General features: G+C 35.4%; 1 protein-coding gene across 1 annotated transcript in view; it reads left to right on the top strand.

Annotated features, from left to right (window-relative positions):
- PHF14 (PHD finger protein 14) overlaps positions 1-19,526 on the top strand; it is a 67,962-nt gene that overhangs the window by 28,957 nt on the left and 19,479 nt on the right. The window contains exons 6-13 of the mRNA XM_010154957.1: positions 5,499-5,610; positions 7,711-7,848; positions 9,693-9,839; positions 13,402-13,672; positions 14,259-14,365; positions 15,349-15,444; positions 17,044-17,147; positions 18,573-18,704. Of these exons, the coding sequence (XP_010153259.1) occupies positions 5,499-5,610; positions 7,711-7,848; positions 9,693-9,839; positions 13,402-13,672; positions 14,259-14,365; positions 15,349-15,444; positions 17,044-17,147; positions 18,573-18,704 (1,107 nt within the window). The remainder of the gene's footprint in view (positions 1-5,498; positions 5,611-7,710; positions 7,849-9,692; positions 9,840-13,401; positions 13,673-14,258; positions 14,366-15,348; positions 15,445-17,043; positions 17,148-18,572; positions 18,705-19,526) is intronic.

Raw genomic sequence — 19,526 nt, 5'->3', positions numbered from 1 at the left:
TGGATGAACTGGAAAGAAACAACTTTAAATGTTCTGTATTAGTACAAATACTTCAAAATTGAGAAATGTCAACATGTGTTACTGTAAAACCTTTTGTGTTTTTATAATACAAATTCATGGACATTACTATTTACAGTTAGCTATGTAATGTAGAACAACATACTTGGTACTAGCAAATAGCAAAATAAAACTTCTCTTCACCCACTGGTTTTCAGTGGTCTTCACGGTTTTTCCTACTCACTGGGAGAAGTTTCCTAGTTGCACAAATGCTAGCAAGTGACTTAAAATGAAGTAAAACTTTGATCTTATCTGTGTTAGTAAGCATTTGTTTATGTTATCACTAAGTACACAGCTGTCTTGTAGTACATGCATAAGCATATCCATCTCTCTATTTTTTTCCTGTGTTTGTTCCCCAGTTCTTTATTGTTTACTTTGTATTTTTACTTTCTGGTCTTACACAGACTTTCCTGTTGTAATAATCTGGTCCTGCCATCATTAAAAGCTCAGCAGAGCTCAGAATGAGGTTTTGGAAAGCCTTTTTTGACCTACTGGGTTGTCTGTCTTCAGTAAAGTAAATACAGTATTAAAATGTCATAAGTTGACTCAGGTTTTAGGGATTAAATTTTACATGCCTTTGCGTTTCTCCCTCAGTTTGTATTTTTTCACAATAGCAAAAACATCTTGAGTTTGTGTTGAGAATAAAGAGATAATGAGGGTATTCATAATACTGAACTTTGACCAATGGATGCAGATGCTAGCAATAACTTTTGGAGGCATCTGTGTTTCTCCACTGAATATACATTGAGCAGAGCTTCACAATTTGTAGCTGAAATGCATTTTAAAGACACATATTCAGCATGTAAAAGAAATCTTGTTTTCCTTTGTCTTCTACACGCATCTTATAAAAGGGAAACAATGAAAGTAAAAGAAAGTACTGTACTATTTTAAAAAAAATTATACAAGTGAGTCAGAATTTGTAGTGAATAACTGTTACTCCATAGAAGCAGTTAGGCTTTTTTAAAAATACTTTTGGGGTTGAGATCATCAGTTTCTGGTCTGTCCTAGGTTCAACAGTGTCTGTATGTCTCCCATCTAAAGCTGTTACACAATTAAATTTCACTTCTCAGTTCTGTTTTCTATTTTAATAATAATGCTGCTATATGGAAAAAATGTTTTGTAAGACTCAGGTCAATTGTCTAAAAGGAAATATGACAATCAATATCAGCTGGCAAATTTTACTTCAGCCTTTTCATTCCTGTGATCTGTAAGGCAATTTTAGCACTTTACCATTATACTGCAAATTACATATAATAGAACCTACAGTCAACACTCTGAAAATTGCTTAAATTTCTTCCAGTAAAATGGTAGTATGCTTTTGGTTAATGCGGAAGTGTTTTCTTTGTGACACTGGTTCTCTGTGCAGAAGCATGTGCCTACTTCGGTGATTGTGAGCATTAACACATTAATTTATTAGTGTTCTTATATTTTAATCTGCTAGATAATGTGCTATGGGTATCATGAATAAGTGTAAGTTTATTCTCCCATTTGAATAGAGCTTATATACTATAAAAAACAAATACTAACTACCTTGTGAAAATTCCAGTTCTCTCTTTCTTTCTATAATTTATTTACAGATTTGAATTCTCAAGGAGCACTACAGGCTTAAGTGTAGAGTCTTAGGGCAGGCAGCATCCATTATGTTTTCATTGTACTTGGTAAACTGCAACCCAGTTCAGTTCTTTGCTAGAAATGCTAGCAGAGAGAGACTACTGAATAACAGAATCCTTTAACTCACCATTGCTGTCCGTCCCCTTACCACCTTTTTAAAAGAAATTTGTCATATGCATCAGTGCTGGAAATTGCAGAAAGGCGAGACCAAGCCTATTCAGTTTCTCTTCATAATCAAGTTGGAATAATTTCTCTGTTCCTATGTGAAAGGTGAATCATTAGAATAATGAGGTGCTTAATTTCTCGGCGGAAGCCTTTTCACATTAACCTCTGATATTTCACAAGCATAAATGTGAATTTTTGAAACTTTTTCTCATAATGCTGTTATCCAGGAATATGAATTCTGTTCTTGTTTCGGTATGGAGTTTTTCTTCTTCCCTAATCAACATCTGTCATCATTGCTCCAAGCTAAATGGATGGTAAAGTAACAAGGAAGATTATTCTTCTTTGATTACCCAATTTGTCTTAATTACAAGCTTCTAAAACATGTGCAGCTAAACAAATGAGCAGGAAAATATTTAGAACTGGTATTAAAAACAGATGAAATTGGTTCAGCTGTGAACTTGACTGATTGTGTATGTTTTTTAATAAAGATCTAGGTCTGAGTTCGCATCTAGGTGGTTAAAGAACTGAGGCACTCGTGTGCCAATCACACTGAAATGGCAGTATAAATCTGTAATACTATAATACTTGGGTGACATGTACTAAAACATTTTGAGAAGGTCAGTGCGAAGCAAGCAGCCTGCTGTTGGATTTATCATAGATAAACTCCTACAGAGTGCAGCAGCATTTAATACACCAGTGGAGCAAGAAAAAACTGTGCAAATTAAATTGAGAAGCAGCTGCTTGTAGAAGATGTGTATCTTTATATTAGACTTCGGAGGGTACATTTAGGAGGCTGTATTAAAGTATCAGAAGGAGGCTATATTAGTGTCAGAAATCTCCAACCATAACCTTGGATTTTTTGTTAATAATAATTGTGGAGATCTGTAACTTCTGTTTATGCACATCTGTTCTATATAACACATCTTAATCAATGGAAGGGTTTTAGGGCTTATTTTCTATGATTTCAGATTATTTTTGTTTACAAACAAGCAGTCTCTTAATCTCATTCTGCACGTGGTATTTTGCTTAAAAAAAATTGATTCCTTTTGAAAACAAGCAGAGTATGCTCATTTAAAATAGGTATTTACTTTATGGTTCTGTGATTCTTAGTAAATGTGTAATATATACCAAAATACACGTTATGCTCACACATATGCTTTAATTTTTTTATAAGAATATTTCATAAAGGTATGAGAGTGATTTTGGGCTAAACTGTAGCCAGTTCTGGAGGCAGTGTGGAAGGGTGGAGATGGTATCAGGTGCTCCATTGCCCTGCCCCTCCCCCCGGCCCCTGGAATATCTTGTGCCTCCATTATTTTTGTGGGGAGGCATACAGAAGGTGGACTTTTCATATATTAATGAGAAGAATCTTATATTTTTTGCATATAACATTGTATTAAGTAAGAAGCTTGTGCTGGCATGCTGGAGTGTTTAAACTGTAATAAAGGCAGTGATGAGCTTTATTCCCAATCTGAGCAGCAAGAAGTTTCTCAGATTGTTCTTTGGCAGCCAGCATGCTGTCATATTTTTACCTTGTTATTTAAAAACAAGGTTGTAACTCATCTTTCAACTTTAAATTTTCTTTGAGTCTTCCAGTGGTTAATGGTGCTCTGACCAAACCATTTTGTGGTTGTGGAGAACCCTAGTAAAATCTGTAAAGACAAGGCAATACAGTTGCTGCATGTAAATGTGTATTTGGAGTATATGTTCTTCTCATTCTTTTAGGTTTTCATGTTTTACTCAAACCTGAGTGATTTAGCAATAGGGTAAAAACTTGTTTTCAAATACACAGGTGAAAAGAGTCTTGTCAGATATGACACCATGGATCAGTGAGTGTTGTGACTTATGTTAGAATTACTGAGAAATTTCTTATAGACTGCAGTGAGTTAATAGTTTCTAAGTAGTTTCTTACTGGGATTTTGCTGTTATTCAGTTATTATCATGGACTGTTTTTTGGCAATATGATACATAATCTGACCATCAATTTGGTACATTACAAGATCATTGTTTTCTTTTGTAAAGACTTTAATGTGTATGTATTTTTTGATCTTGCTACTCAACCTTTCATTTTTTTTTTTTTTTTTTTTTATTTTATGTTTGGATATATAAGCCATATATAATTAACATGACACTTATTTCTGACTATGATAAATTCCAGCACTGTAGGTCTAAGGGCATGCTGATTTGGGAAACATGGGAAATACATGTAAATTACATGTAGCTCCTAATTAATATAACTGTTGGCTTCCATATTTCCCTCATCTGTAGACAGATACTAATAACAGCTTAAAACATGCTGTTTAAGTTCAGCTAAACTCAGGATCTTACTGCTGTGATCCCAACTGAATTATTTTTATTGACACACAAAACAGAACAGGAAGAAAAGAGAGGCTATACAGTGGTAGAAGATTGGAACAAAAGAGCACAGCAGGATATTTCGGCTCAGTTATGTTTGAACTCTTTAACTGTGTCCCACGTTACTTGGGAGCTCCTAGGTTGAAAGTGGTAGCATTTACCTCTGCAATTATAAGGCTGTTTTCTTGAGTATTTTCAAATGATAGAAAGTAGCAGTCTTGTACTTCTTCCTATGACAGGTTGCTCCCATGTAGTGACTTAGCAAGTGGTAGTAAATAGTTTCTGGAATTTTTATAAAACAGATTATTTTGGGGAGGAACACTTTGTTTTTTGGAGGAGTTTCTCTGCTGATTTGAGTCATGCATGCTGTGTAGAACAGATTTTGAGTTTGTTACTAACTGATAGTTGTAACAATGAGAGTTGGATCTTTTTAGAAAGTGTTCATTATATAAGAAGATGAAAATATGTTTTCTGCTGCAAGGTTGTCTTTTGGTAACAGAGTGTCAGGAGATTATGAAGATATCTGTCAAAGGCAGACTTGAAGCTGAAGCCTTTATCATTGTGTTGTGTTTAATTACTAGACAATGAGGTCGAGATTCATGCTGTCTTATTTAATGCCCCTTAGGGCTGAAGGCTTAGACCTGTTACCCTCTGTTTTGTTTATGGCCATTGAAGAAATGCACAGCTAAGTTAACAGTCTGTTCATCTGAATTTCAGATAGGCATTTCTGTAAGACAACTCTGGTGTGTTTATAACTGAATGCGGCTCCTACCTGTGTTGCTTAAAACTAGTTAGTTTTGGTGATAATAACATGCGTAACTATAACAGTGCAAAGTCTGATCGGTGCTGTGTTGTCGATACTTCATAGCTATATGCCTAGAGCTCAGTTTTGCAGTGACTGCTTGTATAATTTTGTTCCTCCCCTTCCCACTCCCTTCCTCATCATGAAAATAACAGTCTGCCTTAGCTTTGTAAGTAATGTCAAAATCTTTATATGTTTCACATTGCATGCAAAGTGGTGTGGAGCCTCACATGGGAGCTATCAGAACGAAAAGGTGATGGTAGCCCAGCCCTTGATCCAGACAGGCAGAGCAAGCCCGGTGGCTTTGAAACACCTTGCTCGGTGGTTCAGTATGTGAATTGCTGTGTTCCAAATATGCTTTCTCTCCCTGCTTCTAATGTACTTTCCTTCAAAGAAATTTGTTCTAGTATCTATAACATTTAGAAGACACTTCAGAATCTGTAAATGGTGAGTAAAATATAAAATCAAAATGTAGATAACAGTAACCTAATTTTATCTGCTGTTGTAGGTGGGTCCATATTGTTTGTGCCCTCTATGTTCCAGGAGTGGCATTTGGAGATATTGACAAGCTGCGGCCAGTAACACTCACAGAAATGAATTATTCAAAGTACGGTGCCAAGGTAAGTTTAGAAGAGATGTACTACCAATGAGTAGCTTCATTTTGCATTTTTACTTAGAATAACATACAACTTCCCAACTGTATTTTTCTGGTTTATAGAAATTGCTGTGAGGTTCGGGACTAGAAATGAGATGAAGTTTATTTATAGTTGTTATACCATTGCTTTTCTCTCTCTCTCTTTCTTTCTGTTTCCTTTACCAGTGCCCTCTATAATTTCTGTCACTGTTTGCCCCCTAATTTCCCTTATTTTTTATGCAGGTGCTAATTACTTAATTGGAAAGTTAGTTACTGGCAGATTGCCAGAATGTGGGTGGAATTGATTAAGAAAGTGACAGACATACATTCAGTAAGAATTACTTCAGGTTGTATATAATTCTAAGCTAGAATACATAAAAGAAGGTTGCTGCAAAGAGTATTTAAAAAAATCACACACAGCAACATGGTGTCCTCAACTGGAACAGAAAAACATCTCTAAAATTAAAATGGTTTTACATGTAAACGTTTTCAATCCAGATCAAAAGTGATCATGCACAAACCGTACAGAAAACCATTGAAATGTGCAGAGGACAGCAATCAGTAATTTGCTAAGTACTGTTTCTATAGCTAATGGAGACAGTGTAGAGAAGCCATTATCTATCAGACTAATGTGTGAGGGAAGGTGGTTGTACTCCTGCTGCTCCAAATGCATTTGTGGATAGTCAACTTCATTTTCTGCAATGTCAATTTGAGTACCAAATGAAAATATATGGTACATTTTTAAAAATACATATATAAAATAAATTGAAACACTTTGGATTGCCCATGTAGAACATCTCTGTATCAGAAGCAAGTTCAGCATGGGCCTGCTGAGGCATTGAGCGTTATTTAGAAATGTTTGTATAATAAAAAGGACAAGGTTCCCAAACCCCTATGAATTTTTGTTGCAATGAATAATGAATTTTATTTTTTATTAACATGAGTGATGTATAGGAGCAGTACTAAGAATGTGGGAGTATTTTAATATTGTAAGATGAAAATGAACTGCATAGATGACACTCGGTCTCACTGGCCTGTAAGCAAATGCTGTTTGCTGTATGAAATGTGGAAGTTACAGCTTAATTAGCTAAGTCTCCCTCTGCAAAACCACTGTAATACAAGAAATGAAGTCAAAAAATATTGTCTGTTACATGTTGCTGTTGCACAGCTAAAGGGTGACCTTTAGTGTGTGATGTTTTCAGATTCTTCAGTCACTGAATTTTCTTTGCCATTCCTTCCTGTTGTTTAGCTTTCTACATAGAGATGTTTTCTGTAAGTGATGCACACCTGTGTAATGTCAGATGATCTTTATGCACTGGATAGCAGCACGGCTTAAGCAGCCCATGTTCCCATTTGCCTGTTCCTGCTTAGGTGCTCATTAGTTTGCTAGCACAGCTGTTTGGTATGAATTTGTGATGAAACAGACTGAATAATTGATCTCACTAAAAAAGTTGGGTTTTTTCCCAGGTCACATTAGGGGTTGTCAGTTTGTTGGGTTGCAAATGGCTTTGTCTAGAATATATGTAGCTGAAGCACTAGTGCAGTGTTTAAGTGAATAATAACCTCCTTCACTGATACTTATGTGTTTTGAGTATTTTTGCATTGTCACACATTTGCTCCTCAGTCATTGCTTATCAAAGGACTTGTATGTAATTATCTACAGTTCTCGGTCATCCAGAGCACTGTTCTTTTTATGTTGTTTGTCCTCTGAACTTGTTGAATAATTGAACACTTGCTGAGCAGTAAGTGTTGTTTTCTGTTGTAACTGTAACTGTGCATGAATTGCCTAGGTGGTATTTACTTGTTGCCCTGAATGGGAATACAAGACATGGAAGTTCATATAAAAAAATCATCCAACGTGCTGTTTTGGTGGTTTAAGCACTTTTCCATTGCTATTTGAAAATGAAATCAATAGTGGGCCTTGGGAAGGGGTAAAAAGCTTTAAGTAGTGTCAGCTGTCGGTAGCATACTTGGTTTCTGTACCACACAAAACTACCTGTTTGGTTTTTCTAAGTAAGATGTAAATTATCAAATATTAGCAAAACACACCTGATATATTTACTGTGGCATTTTCCACCCTTTAAAGGAATGCAGTTTTTGCGAAGACCCTCGTTTTGCCAGAACTGGTGTATGCATTAGTTGTGATGCTGGGATGTGCAGAGCTTATTTCCATGTGACCTGCGCTCAAAAGGAAGGCCTGCTCTCAGAAGCAGCAGCAGAAGAGGTAGCTATAGAAAGGATATAATAAGAGTTGTATCAAAATCTTGTTAAAGTGACCTGAAATTGTGCCTTTTTTGCTCGCTAGCCCCGGGCAAAGTTTTTGTAAATTGGTAGCAAATCGTAGGCTGAGGAAAGGATCTGTCCAGTGAGGGCTTGTTGCTCGCCAAATTGTCCATTTTTGAGCACCTTTTGAAATGACCTGGAAAAACGGATAGAGAAGACTAACACAGAAGTTGGCTTAATAGACTATTAGTACAGGCATGACTTGTAGCTCTAATTCTTGAACTTCACCTAGGTTGACATACTTAGGTAGCTGTTAATGTAGTATAATAATCTTTTTCATACCAAATAGGACTGCATTGAAAAACTAACTACATAACTAATGCCATTTTTTCATGCATGCTTTCCAGTATTTTCTTCAAATTGCAGTACAGGTATATCAATTTCCTTGTGGTAACATTAATCTTTAGGAATCAGAATGAAAAGCAAACATTTATATTCTACTGATAGCTTTTTAATATCTGTTCTTACCAGTTTTCTTCCTGTAGTATGATTAAAGCAGTTTAGATTGGAAACCTCTACTTCCAAATTAAGTTTTACGGTGTAAGTACTTTTAGGTTGCCAAATTTCATTCTGCTATATATCATGTGGATTAAGCCTCTCGTGTTCATAGTTGCACAGTTTAACCTCTTACTGCTTTAGGAAGTACCGCAGGTAACACACAAACAAGCATTACTTGCGCTATTGACATTGACACTTCTGTTTCTGAAAACAGCAGACCACCAAGTGATTCTTAAAGAAATCACAAAACACTTTTCTTCTGTGAGATTGATAAGGAGATAATTGTACCGTCTTCCTGTTGTTACACATAATTTACTAGGGACAATGTTGAGTCATCACTCTGTGAATTTCTTCTGGGCTTATGCATTTACTTGCCTTTCTACCTTAATATTTTCTTACATATTTTCTGCAACCAAAATATTTTTAATCAAGAATCTAATCTTAGGGTCCTGCTAATTTTTTGAAGGAAGTTGTTACAGACTCTGGAAATCTAAATCAAAATAAACTCTGTTTATAATGAAAGCCTATGTAGATAGGTAAAATAGGAAAATTTGATAGGTAAGTTATTTATTAATATTTGTATTACTTTATGAAAGAAGACTGCTTTAAATTCTTCTTAGCCTGTAGATTTATGATTATGTTTCTGCACTTCTGAATGTATGCTGACAGTGAAATACAGTTCTCAAACCGTATCTCCTCATGGCTCAGATATTTGTAGTCTGCTACAAGGTTTGTAAGTGCTGAAAGTTTCTGTAAGCTTACAGCCATGATAATGTGCAGATCTGATGGACTGAAGAATGAAAAATGGAAAAAAAATCACCTTAGATACGACAAATCACATGGGAGTATAAGTACCAAAATCATTTGAGAAAACAAAATATATATTGCCTTTTGTATTCAGAATTGCTAATCCCTTGAAGGATATAATGCAGAAGATGACACAGTGAAGCAAGAGGAAGTTAACAATACACGTTATATGTTAAATGGCTTGTACTAAGAATTTCTTCTCTTATTTCTTCTGAGAATGAGGAAATAGAGATTGAACAGTGGAGAGTTAAATAGTTCATGCATTTAAAAATGTTTAGGGTCCCTCAATAAAAACAATGGAAAAATAATTACATCAACATGACAAAATTGATTTAGAAACATACATATTAGTTGTTTTAAAAAAACATGTCTCTTCGAACATGTGAACTTATTGCCAGAATGTCTGTGCTCTTCAGAGCCTTTTGGCCTTGTATGTCTTACTTTATTTTTGTTCCTTCCCCTTTGTTTTTTCTGAAACAGGATATAGCTGACCCTTTTTTTGCTTATTGTAAACAGCATGCAGACAGGTTAGACAGAAAATGGAAGCGGAAGAACTACTTGGCATTACAATCTTACTGTAAAATGTCCTTGCAGGAAAGAGAAAAACAGTTATCACCAGAAGCTCAGGTACTGTGTTCATGACAAAAAAATGTGTCTGTATTACAATCATCTATGTTAAACAAGAAAGAAAGAAAGAGGATGGGAAATTGTTATTATAGTAAGAAATGAAATGTGGAATATATTGATAGTGCGTGGTCATTTACCAAAGCAGTGAACTATTTATAGGTTTTGGTCTCTAAGAACAATTCTCAATTAACTGATTATCAGAGTTGTTTGGCTGAATTGAAAAATAATATTTTGTTTGGTTTTGTGTCAAGAAGTTGGTAATTACATTTTCATTGTAATTCATAGATTTTGTTTAATGTTTTCTTCAGGATTCTTAACAAAAAATAGCCAGACAAGAAATTAGGCATATTTCTACATCCAAGTTTAGTAAAAATCCCCTTTTTTTCCCTTTAACTTGGCAGAAGAGTTTAGCTTGCCTAAAGTTTTATCTTGTTAGATACTTTTTAAATTTCTGTAAGCCTAAGTAGAATTCTATGTGTTGGGTTTTTTCATAGTAAATATTTCTTAGAAAAAAATTATGTAGATGCAGAAACTGAGTCTGCGCTGCTGAGTGTGAGTTGTCTCTAAATGTTAGGCAACATCTGGCAGATCCATGTAAAACTACTAGTTACTGCATAAGCTCAACCGATAAATGTCCTGTTAATATAAAGATTTCAATCCTTCTGGGAGAGCCCGTGTACTCTGGTATGTTTTAATGTGTGTACTTTATTAGTTTTTCCGATTCTGCAGAATTTATAGCAGAATTTGCTTTCACTGCTTTGGCTGAACTGCATTCTGTGGAAAAATCACACCTAAGTAGAAAAGCAGCTCATCTGAACAAATCCTGCCTAATTTTTGCGGAAAGTAGCAGATGCTGTAAATAATGGAAGGCACTTGTGGGAGAGAAATAGCTGGGTTTTTTTCTGAAGGGAGAACCGTAATGAGGAGAAAATAAATCTTCATATTATCAAACTTTTTATTTAAAAAACATCAACGTACCTTTCTAGTTCTTCATAAATCTTTGAATAGGACAAGAGAATATTAATTTAAAATAACCTGTGCATTTGAGAATTAATGTGAGCAACCTCTGTCACAGAATAATTTTTAATAAAATATTTCTATGGGGTATGTGTTGAGCTTTGTGTAGTTCGATTTAAAAGTGGTTACATAATTTTTGCCAAATACACTCGGCTCTCAGTTATGTGAAATGCACCTGCGTAGTGCAGAAATCACAATAATATGAACAATAACCAACATAATGGTAAGTGCTGGTTGTGCAAAATCTGTTTGGGTCTAACAGGACTAATTAGCTCTGTGTTCAGGCATTTGTTATGTAGTGCTGATAAGTTCCTAGTATTTCCCTCTTCCCCCAAACCGAGACCCTGTAGATTTTTTTAATCTAGATTATTTGGATTAAATGTTTAGAAACCAAAAGAATGAATGCTGAAAACTGCAGGTGGAGTTAATTGACATGGTTTCATAGGCATCTTGATATAAATTTTATAACTTGCATACATTTTGTAAACCCACTTGATTTCACTATTGATAGCTCTGTTGTGTGAGTCTGCATTAGTATGGAAATGGAAACAGGTTGGATGCTTGAAAAATAAATTTTGATGTCCAGTTGTATGTATTGGGATTTTGTGAAGTAATTGAGTGGTTTCTGTGCCTTTGTAGAAATGCAGAACTGTAAGGGATACTTAGTAGAAATGACTGACTGGGGAGTTGACACAACGGAGGTATAAGTTCACCCCTTAGCTTACCATATGTTGGCTGCATGAGGAAGTTAAAATCCCACCAGTAGATTCAACAATCTTTGTTAAATTAGAATTTTGTCTGAGAAATAAGAATCTTGAGACAGCTTAGTCTGGAAAAATTATTAAGGGGTGTGTGTGTGTATATATACACACACACACTATATATATTTTTATATATATATATATAAAGTGAAAGCTCACTTATGGTGGAGTTCATAGGATTAGGTAAGGTTTACAAACATTGAGCTAACATACTAAATATACAGTTGTACAAATAATTTATCTGTTATTGTGAAACTGGATTTTTGATGCACACTTTTGAAGGAGAAAAAAATGGGTATTTTGTTCTTTGTAGCCCAGACAGGAATAAGCCAATGGTCTGGCAAGTCCTGTGGCCCAAGAAAGTAAATGCCTCTAAAGAATATAATATATAGAACTATCTAGGGCTGTTATGGATTGTTGGAAGATGTTCTACATTTAAATACTTTATCAATAAAGGAAATGTATGTTCCTTGAGTAAAGTGTATACTTGGAAAATTGCTTAAATCCAAGTAACTTGAGTTCAGGATTCCATTTAGACATTAGTTATTTTAATCTGCCATCTGTTTCTGGAATAAAGCTCTGGGTATGCGGTTGTATGACATCTTAAATGACACCAAGAATTTTAGAACTGAGCATGTAATCAGTAAAGAAGCATCATAGCTGAGGAAGCTATAAACTATCCTTGGTCCTTTTAGTGTAGAATAAAGTGAGGCAGTGGCTTTAGGTGGATTTGTTGCTTGCTGCTGTGGGTCCAAGAAAAGAGACCTTGGCGTCAGAGCTGGCCTGCAAGTCACATTTGCCATGTTTCTTAGTCATTAATGTTCAAGACCTAGTAAGGTAGCATGTGTTAAACTATCTGTAATATTACCTTCAGTGATGCTGTTTGTAATCTGAGTTGTTCCTTAACCATAGGGGGTATATATATACGCACTTCTTTTGCCTTTGTCTCAGGAGTATCTCATGGCATATGGTGGGGCAGTTGGATTAGTTTAGTTTCTTCTTTCTGCAGGCAAGTAAACAACTTCTAACTGATAGTCAGCTGGAGTTTTGCCTCTGAAGATTTGTATGTTGATGTCATTTGCTGCTGTATTTGCCACTACATGGCATTCCCACAAGACGGTTTTCCAACTGTCAGTAACAACTTGATCTTCTGGGGTTGATCTCCCAGATGTTCACAAATATACAGATGTCATCAACAATATATATTGCAAGCTTCTCTTGCCTACTTCACTTCTGTTTGGGTTGTGGTTTTGGCATGTTGTAATCGGCTAGTTTAACATTTATAATGAGATATGGCATTGAGAAAGGAGTTCCTACGAAAGGATGTCACATATGGCAAAAATGCTATTCATCAACTTTCATTGCTTACGTAGATGCCAATTTAAAGGTATCTAAATGTGTTTTTGATAGATCAGCCAAGGCTTTTCCCAATAGTGAGTTCTCACAGTCCCATCAAATTATCATTATTAGAAGGCATTGTCTGAAAGCCAGCAATCATTTGTGTTACTTCTGTTGGTGGGGAAATCTCATCAAGAAACCTGTGAATACCTCCAAAGCCTGGTGAAGGGATAATGGTGCTTGTTTATGCATTTTGAAGTAAAATCAAATGTCTTTATGGGTGGCTGTTTCTTGAGTCATGAAGTTCCAGAATAAATATGGCATTGATTAGGTCACGCGACTTTTAAAATACAAATAAACCGTGGAAGTGTTCCAAAAGGATATAACTCAAAACCAATTTTGAATTGTTCCCTTACATTTTTAATTTATGGAAGTCTTTATTGCAGGCTCGAATCAATGCCAGGCTACAGCAGTATCGTGCCAAGGCGGAGCTGGCCCGCACCACCAGGCCTCAGGCCTGGGTTCCCAGGGAGAAGCTACCACGGCCGCTTACTAGCAGTGCTTCAGCCATACGTAAGCTTATGCGCAAAGCGGAGTTAATGGGAATTAGTACAGACATTTTTCCAGTGGATACTTCAGATACAAGTTCCAGTGTTGATGGAAGAAGAAAACATAAGCAACCAGCTCTCACTGCTGATTTTGTGAATTACTACCTTGGTAAGAATGGAAATTACTTATTTTTCGCAATGAAAAATTACCACTTTGCTCTGTCTGTACTGTGCTGATTATTTATTTTTTTTAATTTTACTTTTATTTCTTTGTTATTAATAGATAAATATTAATTATGACTTCATTTTAGATCAGGTACATGATTGCTTATTATCTGTATTTACACACAGTAATTTTTTTTCTAAAAAGATATTTCAGAAAAGAAGGAAGTTTTCCAGATATGAACAGGAGGTGGTATCTTTGCTAAAAAAGGAGTGGAAGCTTAGGTACCTTTGGTGTAACTTGTTTTCCTTATGTTTTCCTCCCTTTCTATGTGGAATGGCATAATTTTGTCTTTGGGATTGTTTACTAGATAACTGATCACAGCTCACCATTTAAATAACTATAGTAGTTATGCAGCAGAAAGTAAGTGTTATGACTGTTCATTCTACTCAGTCTGTGTAATAAACCTACAGACTGTAGTTTTATGGGTTTGTCGTACAGTTTTATGGTTTTCATTGCTTCACTTTTTTCAGTGTATAAAGCTTGAAAATGTGGCAAAGGATAGGGAATAATGCAATTTTCTTTTAAATAGAGAGAAATATGCGCATGATTCAAATCCAAGAGAATATGGCTGAGCAGAAGAATATCAAGGATAAATTAGAAAACGAGCAAGAAAAGCTTCATGTGGAGTATAATAAGGTGAAGAAAAAGGGATCCTAAACTGTTGTAGCGTTTTAATATTGCTGCTGTTAACTTTGATAGCATTTTGATTTCCAAACAAAATGACTATAAAAAAAAACCAAAACAAAACAAAACACCAAAAAACATACAAAGCATTCTTTCTGCTTTTAAAAATGTTCTGTCATCCACCCTCCTCCCCCTGTTCCCTTCCTCCCCACCCCCATGCAATCAGAATAAACTTCTAAAGTGTCATTTGTTGGCTGGGCACGAGTTCTTTAACTGACCCCACTGAGAGCGCCAGTGACAAATTGCGCATGGGCATACAGGTCTCCTTCTTCATTTGAGATTTTGAGACCGCCAAGTTTGATTTCTCTCTCTTTCTCCAACTCCAGTTGTTGTTCATTCTAGATTTAATGACTTAGCTAACTTTTCAGGCAGAAATAATTCAGCATTCACATCTGTAGTGTCCTCTGAGTGTTTTGTTTGAATATAGGAAATTTGGGGCCCATAAATGATGGCATTGCTACCCTAAAATGTTGCTAATGTAATTTTTTTATTAACTCATCATCATGCTTAAAAAAACATTTTGTGTTTTAATTACGTTTTTACTGGATACTTGTCTCTTTATTTTAATCCTTAAATATTTTGAAGTCTTACATTGAAATACTTTATCTTTTCTGACAGATTACATGCTGGCAATTCTTACTGAATTCAGCAACCTATCAAGTGAGGGTTAGACAAAAAATAATGTTGCTATTAATTCTTAAAATACTGGGGGTATGTTTTAAATGAGAACATATGGAAATGAAGTAGCAGGTCCTTGTGAACTGCCCGAAGATGATCAAGGTCCCAGAAATGAGTTTCATTGTTTTTTTAATCCCACAGTAATGCACCCTAGATAGGTAAAAGGTTGAATAAATTGTATTAAATAAATTGTATTAAATTGTATTAAATTCCTAATGGAATTTCATTCCTGATGATTTTTTTCTTTAACTTTTCAGCTGTGTGAGTCCTTGGAAGAGCTACAAAATATGAATGGAAAACTGCGAAATGAAGGGCAAGGAATTTGGGCCCTGCTGGGTAGAATCATAGGACAGGTTGGTTGTTTCTCTTCCCTCACCCCCCTTATAGTTCATTGGCAGACCTGGTTTTCCAAGAATAGGTCTTTCTGTTTCTGTCTGTCATTTCTATGGCCAGATAAATTGATTTGATCAGACCCAGGTTGTACTCTGGGGATAATGTTTCCTAACTGAAATATCTAGACTTCTGCAAACCACCTAGTGGGAACCTGTGGTTTAATTTTGTTGTTGTAATAGTGATCTTCTTTGCAGAATTTTTTCATTTGCTATGACTGATTGACTTGTCATTTGTGATGAACTTCAATGTGAAGATTGAGTTAATCCTACCATTTTTGTCTCCCCATTGCCTTTAGTTACTGTAGGCTTCAAATAATATTGTAACTCTTTATGGCTTTTATGAGATAGCAATCTTTAAAACTGTAGTATGTGTGTATGTGATGGTTTATAACTGGACAGAGCAGAATATCTTGGTCAAATAAATCTAAATATCTAGGAGAAGAGAGGATTTGCTGGATGACTTCCTGTTACCAGCAATTGCCTTTGTTCTTGTCGATACACATAGAGAAGAGAGAGAAGTATAGATTCTTCTGTGTTTTGGTATATATTTTATGTCAAAAGTATTAAATGGCAGTGGACATTTTAAATGTCAGAGAGAGACTGAAATTATTTCCAGTTATGATTTTAAGGAATCTTGAAGAAACTGGCCATTGTGAAATTGCAGATGTACAATTAGGTCACAGTTTGATCGTGCCCTTTGGTACTACTGTGTTTGTGCTCCTGTTAAGAAAATGAGGCTTACCCTTTCTTTATATAGTAGTAGTTCTTAAGGTATGCTAGCCTCTTCTGGTTCTATTTGTCTGCCTATCTTTTCTACTTGTGAACAAGGGTTCTCACATAATGTATTTCTTGAATCGAGATAAAATTTTTTTTCCTGCTTTTTAAGATGGTTTTAAGTATTTGCAAATATGTTTTCTGGTACAGAAGTTATTAAATTAAAAAAAAAAGAAAAAAAGAGTGAGAGAAGAAGAAAAGTTAAGTAGAATTCATTTGCACAGCTTGCACGACATTTTTTTCCAGTTGGTTGAACAGATGCAGACCCATGGGGCTGCTGAGAAATGACTTTGATAGATGGTTGCTGTCTGAGAAGTTAGCATACTGCAGATTAGTAGAAACCTGAAGAGAATCTTGTCTGCTTTGTGGAGGGCTTGGTCCAATAAGATAATTTTTCTAATTAACCTATCGAGCTTTTAATGTTGGGGAAAATAAACTGCCTGAGTATTCTTCTGTCAATTTTGTGAATTTGCTTTTGCTTGTATTAGCTGCCTACACAAACGCATCCTTGTCCATCCCGCTATTTAAAGCTTGAAGAGAAATTTTAAAAGCTATTATTTCAATGTTGGGTTTTTTATTTATTAAATTGAAAAAATTAGTATAATATTACTTTATCCCAGTATGCTTTTACAATCAAAACATCTGTAGTTGTTCTTGTCTGCAAAATAGCTAGCTAAGCAATTTCCCACTCAAAATTTGGGGGTTGTTCTTTGTGTATTGAGATTGGAAAGGTATTCTCTAAAAGTTTCAAGACTCATCTATACTGCATTTGTTCAAATCCAATAGAAATTGAACATACCAGCAATTTTACGTGCTCCTAAGGAAAGGAAACCAAGTAAAAAAGAAGGAGGAACGCAAAAGGCATCTACGCTTCCGGCTGTACTTTATAGGCAAGTAATGAAGTCTTAACAGAGTAGATTCAATACCTAGTAAGTTATAGTTTCACAAAAGTGTTAAGAGAAATTTGTTTGCTTCAGGTTTGATAAACAGAATGCTTCAGAGATGTCTATATATTTTACTTGCTTCTGAAACTAAGTTGAATAGTATTCAGTTCTTCACCATAGCACACTTCACTGAAGTTTGGATTTTTTTTTTTTGTCTAATTTGACAGGAGTGCTTAAAAGACAGAGGTAACTCTTGAAAGCTGAAATAGAAGGGCCCTTTTTCTCACTGATGTGAAAATATTTAACCTGTCATCTTGTCTTTTGAATGCAGTCACCTGTTGATGATTTTGCCAACAATGCTGCTGCAGTTTACTCACAGTGGCTGGGTGTATAAAACACTTGTCATATGAGAATTTTTACTTATTGCTCATGGGTTGTCAAATGTCAAATATCTTGTGTTTTAAATTTCCCTATTTCTATTTATATTAATTCCAAAAAAAAAAAAGTATTCCCTATCTCTGTCGTCATTCCACCTTTTCCCCTCTTCTGTAAGTTGTGAAGCTACTGACTGGGTTTTAACTAAGCCTAACCGTGGAACTTATACTAGGATCTGGGCAAACTATACGTACCATCTTGGATCTTCTTCTCTTGCCACCAGCTGAGAAGTGGCACAGTCTATCACTTACCTAGAGAGCAGCAGCCAGGTCTGCAGCCACTGCAAGTGGGCAGCATCTTGCCCGGCTAGCAGGCTAAATGGAGATGATGGGTTACATAAGCAAAAGTTAATTCCAGTGCTATGAAAGCTGGAAATCTTGAGAGAACACGGCAGTGGGATGAGGAATTGGTAGTTTAGATGTATACACAAACAAATAATAAGAGTCATGCTTTACTAGTTCAGTTTCATTCAAATCAAGTCATTTAGTTCCTCCCATTTTATAATGGAATCAGTGAACACCTGATCTTTTTGAAATAACTAAAATTTCAGTTCCAGTAAAATAATAATAAAAATGAAATGTAATTTCTTACGTGTTGATATGGTGCCCAATGTAATAGCAGCACAGACTTATTTAAGGGTGCTTGCATTATTAAAATGAGCATATAATTGTTAAGACTGATAATAGCAGCGTAATTTTTCTATTTGGATGGCACAGGTAGTAATTTGTCCGTTTGCCACTGGTACACTTTGTTGCAGTATCAAGTGATTACGTAGTGGTTAGAGGTCCTCAAAAAAACAGATGGGAAGCCTTTTTATTAACTTCATTAGGTCCCTTTTATGCTTTGCTGTCTATAGGTAGAAGTAATTACGCACTTAAATGGTGCCTTCAAATTGAAGTTGCCACATGTTTGTATTGAATCTTGGGGATGTGCTGGAATGTATCGTTTATGATTTCAAATGTAATTATAATACTTTTCTGCTGTCTACCTTAAAAGTTGTGGAATTTGCAAGAAGAACCACGATCAACACCTACTGCTACTGTGTGATACTTGTAAACTCCATTATCATCTTGGTTGCCTGGATCCACCTCTTACAAGGATGCCAAGGAAGACCAAGAACAGTTACTGGTAAGAAGGAAGTTGATCTGTTGTCTTGTGCTGTCTCTGTACTTAAAGCAGGATTAAGTGTGAATAGACTTACAAATCCTGAGTGTTTCAGACTTTGCTATAATGCAGTCTGAACTGAGTTATTTTATTTTCAGGCTATTAGCAGTGATATTTCAATGTAAAAAAAATTGTAAATATTCTTCTCATAATTAGCCACTATGTAGAACTAGATTATAGCATTAATTTTCCTAGCTTTTGAGTCCACTTATTATTAATGCTGCTGTATAATAAAGATAGGAAACTAGGCTTCCTTCAGGAAATTAAAGCCTTAGTCTCGTGTTTATCTTAGGACCCAAATATGCAGCTCGCTGTCCAGATCTTAAGGAAGATACTTGTACATACCTAAGCTTTTAAGCAGTAGATCAATTTACCAAGCAGTTAGGTTACTTGGAAACATTTTTTTTTTTAAATTTTGGTAACTTCTGCATTTGAACAGGAGGTTCTTGATTTTGTTCTGCTTTTTAACCAAGTTGGAAAGGCTCACAGAAAGCCATCAGTCCAAATGATGTAAGACTACATTTCTCAGCAGGCGTTAAAGGCAGAATAGGTCAGGTTAGGTAGTAAAACGCTTTTATTTCAAAGCTATAGCTTACCTTTGTTGTGAATTTCATACTTCAGTTAGATCACAAACTTAGCTTTTACTTCTAATTAACTAAGGCATATTCTGGAGTGTGAGATTATAGCAGACAAATTGAGCTGTATTGATTGCATTCTTTTCATCATTGGACATGCCTTTATGCATTCTATTCAGGACCAGTAGAAAGCATATGAATGGGCCCTTAA

Source organism: Eurypyga helias, unplaced genomic scaffold (genome assembly GCF_000690775.1).
Source record: "Eurypyga helias isolate BGI_N326 unplaced genomic scaffold, ASM69077v1 scaffold18387, whole genome shotgun sequence".
Lineage (NCBI taxonomy): Eukaryota > Metazoa > Chordata > Aves > Eurypygiformes > Eurypygidae > Eurypyga > Eurypyga helias.
The sequence above is the reverse complement of the archived record's forward strand: the minus strand, read 5'-3'. Positions and strand labels throughout refer to the sequence as shown.